Consider the following 7936-nt stretch of genomic DNA (forward strand, 5'->3'; position numbering starts at 1 on the left):
CTCGGCCGGGTCGGCCGCCTGAGATCACCGCCTGACTTCACCAGGGCGGTGGTCCGGAGCGGTGACCCCAACCCTGGGCATAGCGCCTGAGCCGGCGCCATCGCCCACCCCTGCGGGGCTGCGCGCGGGGCTGGGGGTCATTCGCCGCCACGCTGGGGAGCTGCGCCTGCGACGGGAACGTAAAGGAGCCGTTCTTCCTCAGGGCAGCGACGGCTCCCTTCTGTCCCGCCTGGTCCCCGCGGCCTCTGGGGAGCTCCGGGATGCTTTTGCTCAGCTTTATCCCTCCCCTGCCTGCATTATCCCTCCCCTGCCTGCATTATCCCTCCCCTGCCTGCATTATCCCTCCCCTGCCTGCATTATCCCTCCCCTGCCTGCATTATCCTTCCCCTGCCTGCATTATCCCTCCCCTGCCTGCATTATCCCTCCCCTGCCTGCATTTCGAGGCAAACGCAGCGGCTGTCCCTGCCTGCTGACCAGGAGGGAGGGATTTTTACTTTCCCGTCATGGTCACAGGTGCAAGTCCAGGCTGGGGAGGAACTTGCCTGCTCGTCGCAGGAGGTTTCGGCATAGGTCAGGCACGTCCCCTCCTCCAGAGTGGGGACGAGTGAGGAGGGCAGCTGGGGGAAAATGCACGATGGAGGTTTTTACCAGCCAGGGACCTCAGCACAGGCTTCCTGTGTAAGACCCAATCTGAAGAAAATAGGTACATCTCTAACGTGATTTGCAAGTGCAAAAGCTGTTTTTGGGGACAGGACTGACGTTCCTCCTCTCCCAGCCGCAGGGAGCCCAGGGAAGCTGCTTTACGTTGCCCAGCAAGAACCAGTACCATAAAGGATGGGGGAGGAAGGAGAAATGGGAGGATCCCGTCCCTCCAGCAGGTACAGGGAAGAAGACAAACATTGATTTTAGCAATCATTGCCTCTGTCTGCGTGTGCGTGTAAAGTCCAGCAAGAGCACATAAGCAGCTGACGTGGGGCTGGGCCGATAATGGAGCCGCCGTAGATAGGAGTCTGCAGCTGTTTGCGCCGGGGAGCTGATGTGATGGGTAAAGCTCGGAGGGAGTGTCTAGATCTGGCTGTGATTAGTGCTGCGGGGTCCCAGTTGATGGGAACTGCAGAAAAATGCCTCCCTCTCTCCCCCAGGCTCTCCCATAACTTTTTTCCCTTCTCTGTCGCCAGCGTTGGCTGCCTAGGTGTCTTATCCCAAAACATTGTCCCTCTCCAAAAAAAGAAAGCCAGGTGTCAGAGATTACCCAGCCAGGTTTGGAAAGCGCCGTGGTGTTGTAAGCAGTGATGGTACAGAAAATGGTGTCCTCCAAAGACAGCTGCCACCAGGGCCCAAAATCACAAGGAGTCCATGGGAAAAGCAGGGTGGAAGGGTCACCTGTGAAGTCCTGCATCTGAGGATATTCCCTTCATGGGCATACTGGGAGGTGGCACTTCACAAGGAGTCCATGGGAAAAGCAGGGTGGAAGGGTCACCTGTGAAGTCCTGCATCTGAGGATATTCCCTTCATGGGCATACTGGGAGGTGGCACTTCACAAGGAGTCCATGGGAAAAGCAGGGTGGAAGGGTCACCTGTGAAGTCCTGCATCTGAGGATATTCCCTTCATGGGCATACTGGGAGGTGGCACTTCACACGGAGGGTAAATCCTCCTCCGGTGGAGAGCAGAGACATTGTGCACTGTTTCACTGTGCTGTTCAGTGGGAGACACGTGCTGCTCTGTAACGAGCGATGTTTCAGCCCTGGGTAATGTAAGCTTTAATTTCCATCTTGCAGTGAGCAGCTCTGAACAGCGATGGCACAGTTTGAGGGCAGAGGAAGGACTGGGCAACTTCTCAAGGTCTCCACCAGTGACGTTTGCTGTCATTCCTATGCTAGAGGTTTAACTGAGATCGCCATTAAGTCTTTCTCCAACACTTTCCTGCCTAAGTGGTGTATTATGTTAGTGCTTATGCTGTAAATAATAATAATCATTATGATAATCAAGAGGGCTGTTTAGCAAGGTTGTACTATGGTTGTGCTTGTCCTTCTTAGGTGCATGTGGCTTTTTTGGGGTTTTTCGAACAGGACAGCAAGTCCTCTAGCAGTGAGCTGTGGATGTAACGAGCACGGATCATTAGCAACAGTGGTCAATAAATACTTTTCCTACCTTCCTGCCAGAAACCGATGAAAATGTGTAACAAAAATTTAAGCCGCCTAGCCATTTGGAACAAGCTTCCTGCTCCGCTCTGTAATGTCAGCAGGCAGGGAGGCGATGTTCCTACACGCCCCGCACCCACGTGTGAACACACACACACCCTGTGGGGACCTCACACGTGTCCAAAATGTCTGAAGCACAGAAGCACCCAGGCTGGGTTTTGGCCCAGGTGCAGGAAGGTGCACAGGCTGCTCTGGGTGGTATCTGTTGAGGACAGCAGGCAGCCAGACGGGAGCAATTTGCGGCTTCCCAGAAACTGTGCCTGGTATTTTGCTACTCGGTGTCCCTTCTGGAGGGGCAGGGTGAGAGGGTTGGAAAAGGCTCCTGCTAGGGAGCTCCTTCTGTCCAGCCCAGAGTGCGGAGAAGGCATTGTGCCCTCAGCCCCAGGGCAGAGGACCGCCCATGCTCTGCTGTGGGTATTTATTTTCTACATCCCAGGGCTCATGGAAGCCTGCATGGATTAGGACATCAACAGGACAGTCCTTCTGGCCTGACCTGTGTCAGGAGCATCTCCAGATGGTCACCCCGCTTTCCCTAGGGCCTTCATGGGCACCACAGTATCAGACCAGACATGAAGCAATGGGGTGGCTCTGAGTTGAGTTCAGTCTCCTGCCTTGGCTGTAGGGTCAACATCCCCTTGAGGTGGCTACAGGCCAGGCGTCACCTCCAGGCTAGCCAGGCATCCTCAGCTTTGCCAGCAATGCCATTCTTCTCTGTGGCCCGCAAGCCTGAGACCTCTGCTGAGAGGTCACCTCCTCCTGAGGAGTGGGGAGAAGGGACAGAGCCACCTATGTCTTGCTTCCCACTGTCCTCTGGCTGGGGACATGGTAAGAAGGGTCTTCCCGCCTGTGCCTTGTGCCCGTAGCTGGAAGACGGAGATGTAGCATGCTCTGCCTCTGCGCCTGCCGCCTGCCTGAAACCCCGGCGGGGCCGGCAGGGCGGATGGGAGTAGGCGGGAAAGGGCTGTGCGGCGGGCCAGATCCTGACAGCGAGGGAGGAGGAACTCCAGCCTCCTTCCTGAGTCTCAGACAGGCACAATTAGGGCTCATTCGGGGAAACCGGGCGTTGCTCCTGCCGGCGTCTCCTCGGGAGCAGAGGCGCAGCGGTGCCGATGCCCTGCCACGAGCCAGCCCGGGGTGGCAGATGGAGGTTAACCACTGAGCTGGTGGGTGAGGACGGGCAGGCGGGTCTGGGGGCTCTGGGAGTGCTGACGTGGGTGTCTGGCCCCGGCTGCAGTGAGCAGCTGCGGGTTGATGCGGATGAGCCAGCCAGGAGGTGAAGGTGCGGACTGTGTGGGTGCTGCCCGCTCCGGCTCTGCCTTTCCCTCTCCTGTTGGCACCGGGAAGGTCCCCAACCAGCTGCCCGGAGCTTGTCAGGAGTTTGTGTATCAGAGATCTCTGCCCTTCAGTTTGGCAAAATTGGCTTGTTAGTATGAAATTAGGGGACAGATAGTCAGGTTCATGAACAGGGGCTGCTTCAGCTTGTTGCTGAAGGAAATTAGGCTATAAAAAACATCAGCGGCTGGAGGAAAGGGATCCCTCCAAGGCATCCATGGGGTTCTCGTTGGGAAATAAAGACCCAAACTAGACACCACTGCTGAGCAGACGGAGGAGTCCCACCACAGCCATCCCTTGTCATATCACTACTTGAGGGGGGACCCACGCGTGCCGGCGAGGGCGAAGGGGGTCAGTTCCAGGTGCTTTTTCGGAGAACAGCTGGACTCAGGCTGGGAGCTGGGCAGCTTTTGGTGCATGCCAGCCCTCAGCAAGCTCTGCAGAGCGCTGGGCTCCTGTGGCTCCCATCTTCCCTTGCCAAAAGGGCTCCACATTAGCGTGCAACTCCCAGCCCTCTCTGGCTTACTGGCAGTTTGCAGGAAGCAGAGAAATAAGGTGTTTGCAGAGGCTGAAGCTGCTGACCATATGAGCAGGCTGAGACACTGCAAACGCCCATTGTACCATGAGTCCCAGAGACTGGACACCCCGTGCTGTTTTTCTGACTGAATCCTCACTGCCTTGTCCCATTTGTTTGTTATTTTAGGTTTGCCCAGGTAGCTGTGCTTCTCATATTTGTTATTGCAGAGGTAATGAGCTGTGCCCCTCTTGTGTTATTGTTGGGTTGCCCGCACTGGTGTAAATCCTCCCCTTAATTAATGTAGAGCAGCCCAGGGAGATGCCCTGGCTCTGCCTTGCCCAGCCCTGGCAGTCGGTGCCGGAGGGAATTCCTGGGACAGATCACAGTGTGTTTCATTGCCCTGGAAGGGCTTAGTCACTGCGGATGTCTCTGGTCTGCTTTCAGACCTCGGGTTGCCACAACATCTTTGTGGCAAAGAACGCGCTTCTACTGCACCTTGTACAGTGTCATTTCCTTGGGGACAAGATTGTTCCCAACTTAATCAGTCTCTTCCCTATCCCTTGTCTGTCATCCCCCTATAATAGAGGAGCCCCAACCTGTGGGGAAGCAGCAAGGAAAAAAAAACAAGCATAAGAGCATCATGGGGCAAAATGACAAGAGGATCCCATCCTGGGGATAGGTGTGAGTCCTGGGGGTGCTGCATGGGGTCATCTGCATTGCCGTGGGCTGCTAGGAGGGTGCTGAGTCTGGGATGATGACCCAGCTCTGTTCTTGTGGAAAGAGGAAAAAAAAGGGCTGCTTCAATAAAAAAGGCTTCATCCTGAGCCTTTTTCTTTTGTCCAGACAGTGATGTTGCAAGGAAGGGCAAAATTGGTGCCCTGCTGTCATCACCGTAGGGTTGCAGGAGGGGATGAGCCAGGTTCGCTGGCATCGAAGTCGCACGAGACACCATGCGGGGAGGGATTTCAGCCATCCTGGTGCTTTTCCTCCCTCCGTGGTGGGTTCCCCTGTGCTCACCGCCTGCCCAGCACAACCCTGGTGTCAGCACAGGGCTGCTGGGAACCAGTGACTGGGAGACCGGGAGCCTCAGGAGCTTTAAATTCTATTCAAATTTAGCCCAGAAATAACCCTTTTTCACTCCGGTGGCTGTACTAAATGTCACAAGTCATCTAATTTTAGACTGTCACCAGCTCTCTCCTATATATAACCGCGCAGGCCTCCTGACTGCATCCTGCTGGCGCAGGTCACGGTGCGGCGGTCCGGGGGGTGTATAGGAAGGTGGCTGCCGTGGGCAGAGCCTAACGCGCTCCCCCCTTGCCATCGGTACCACTGGTGGCAGCTGCGGTCAGGCTGCACCGCTCGGCAGCGTTGCCCTGGGCTTTGCTGGCTGCTCGGTGCGTGCCAGCAGACGGGGCTGGTGCAGCCCTGTGGGCATGGGGCTGCGGGCTGAGGACCCTGGAGATCCCAGCACTTGTCAGGCCACGTCTTCGGTATTGCTGCCGAAGCGTCTGCCCAACCATGTGGTGGCTTTGCTGCGCGATTGACCTTGACTTTGGAGCTGTCACATCTTCGAGCATCCCTGGCTTTCACTCTTGCATCTGCAAGGCGGGGTGGGGTGTGAATTTGCCATTTAATCCCCTTGCCGTGGCTAAAGAGGGGCTTCTCTGCACATTTTGTGTGTCATCTGATCCTTTCTGGGTGTGGGCTAACCCTCCCGCTGGCCCTTCTCTACTGACACACTGCAAATGATGCTGGCCTTGTACGTAGGAGCTCATCCTGACCCCCAAATCCTCCATGCCCTCGGGCACCACCCTGTCCTGGGCTCAGGGGGCACATAAAAGCCATGCTGAGTCCCACGCAGTGGAAGAAAGCCAGGGCTGTAGGCAGCAGCTGGGAAAGGGATTTCTTCGGTCATTTGTTCCCGTCCTGCCTGGTGCAAAGATGGCCTCTGGGGTTGGGCAGGAGGCTGTCCTTGCAGAAGGAAGCCCCGGTCAGCTCATGGAGACCTGACAGTTTGGTATCCCTTCCCTTCCAGAACGGGAGTCCCGAGAACATGAGGAGCCGACCACGTCGGAGATGACAGAGGAGACCTACCCACCCAAGGCCTACCGGCCCAAGCACGGGCGCCTCTCCGAGCTGAAGGCTGAGGCCCTGAAGAAGGACCGCCGGAAGAAGCTGACCCTGGCCAAGTTCGTGGGCATGGCGGAGAACACGGCGCACCCCCGCGTCGTCATCCCAGAGCTCCGGCAAGAGTTTGAGCTGGTGGGTGCCTTCGCCGTCCTTCCACGGGGCTCCCGTGGGCAGGAAGGGCTTTGCCCGCCTGGGGAGCGGGTGTCAGTGGGGGCGACAGGGGACCCGGGGGCATTTGCAGATGGAGGCTTGCTGCAGGGTGCTCCCCTTCTCACACGCCATCTTCTCCCTGCTTGCAGGGCCCCTGCCGCAGGCACATGGAGGCGTCCCTGCAGGAGCTCAAGAGCAGCCAGCGGATGGTCCCCCGCGCCGTCCACCTCCCCAACTGCGACCGAAAGGGCTTTTACAAGAGGAAGCAGGTAAGAGCCGCAGGGAGGGATGCTCCCCGCCCGGGGAGGCTTTTCTCTGCCGCTGCCCTGGATGGAGAAAGGACGGAGGTTTTTCCTCTGCTGGGCTGGTGGGGAGGTTGCTGCGAGCATCTGCAGGCACATTTGGCGGTGGGTGGCCTTGCTGATGGCTCCAAGTGCCGTCCAGCCTGAAGTGAGCATTCTGAAGGAGCTGGTGAAGGGAGGAGGAAAAGTCAGAGAGCCCCGGGCTGGGGTAGCAGCGGGGATGGAGATGTGCTGAAAGCAGAGAGCAGGAGCTAGGTCCTACCCAGGGGATTGCGTCGCTGGGGTGAAAGGGGCAAAGCGCCGGGCTGATCCTGATCCCCAGCACAGGGGAGCTGCGCGGTGGCTGGTGGCCATCTCCTGATCTCTGCCCTTGGGTGTCTTCCCCAGTGCAAACCCTCCCGAGGCCGGAAGCGTGGGTTGTGTTGGTGCGTGGACAAATACGGCATGAAGCTGCCAGGGACTGACTATCTGAGCGGAGACCTGCAGTGCCACGCGTTCGACAGCAGCAACGTGGAGTGAAGTCACATCCCCTCCCTCCACCCCATCACTACCTACCCAGGCTCCCTTCCACCCTCCCCTCCGCACCTCCCTGTGCCCCGGGACTCCGATTCCTTTCATCTCATGTAAGAAGAAAAAAAGAAAGGAAAAGAAAAAAGAGAAAGGAAGGAAAAGAAAAAAAAGAGAAAGGGAAAGAAAGAAGTAAAGAAAGGAAAAGCGAGAGAAAAGAAAAGAAAAGAAAAGAAAAGAAAAGAAAAGAAAAGAAAAGAAAAGAAAAGAAAAGAAAAGAAAAGAAAAGAAAAGAAAAGAAAAGAAAGAAAAGAAAAGAGAAAAAAAAGAAAAAAAAGAAAAGAAAAGAAAAGAAAAGAAAAGAAAAGAAAAGAAAGAAAAGAAAAGAGAAAAAGAGAAAAGGAAGAAAGAGAAAAGGAGAAAAGAAAGAAAAGAGAAAAACAAACCCTGAAGAAACTGAGGACTCGGAATCTACAGCAGCCTCTTGACTACAAGGACTCAGCAAGGAAAGGACAGAGCCAGAGACAAACCAGCCACGGCCGCTCCGCCATCCTGTGCCTCCCTGCGCCTCTCCCCAACGCTGCCTGCACCTCCCGCGCCCTGCCCCCCCCTGCCATAAGCAGAGGCCACCCTGATGTAGGAAGCTCTCCGAGTTGGTGATTTTCCAGTATGGGTTTCAGGCAGGTTTTTGGTTTTTTTTTTGGGGGGGGGGGTTAGCTGGTTGTTTTCTAAAGGGTCTCAAGAGAAAACCTTGTGGCCACCAGCATTCCTCCTCCTCGCTGCGGTCCTCCAGAGT

General features: G+C 56.2%; 1 protein-coding gene across 1 annotated transcript; it reads left to right on the top strand.

Moving 5' to 3' along the window:
• Positions 1-6086: 6086 nt before the first annotated feature.
• On the top strand, positions 6087-7325 carry IGFBP5 (insulin-like growth factor binding protein 5; the record flags this gene model as incomplete). Its single annotated transcript, XM_010289031.1, has 3 exons — positions 6087-6313; positions 6481-6600; positions 7021-7325. Coding segments are annotated over 3 exons (479 nt in total), but the record flags the coding sequence as incomplete, so codon positions are not given.
• Positions 7326-7936: the final 611 nt, after the last annotated feature.

Source organism: Phaethon lepturus, unplaced genomic scaffold (assembly GCF_000687285.1).
Source record: "Phaethon lepturus isolate BGI_N335 unplaced genomic scaffold, ASM68728v1 scaffold6146, whole genome shotgun sequence".
In the NCBI taxonomy this organism is placed as follows: domain Eukaryota; kingdom Metazoa; phylum Chordata; class Aves; order Phaethontiformes; family Phaethontidae; genus Phaethon; species Phaethon lepturus.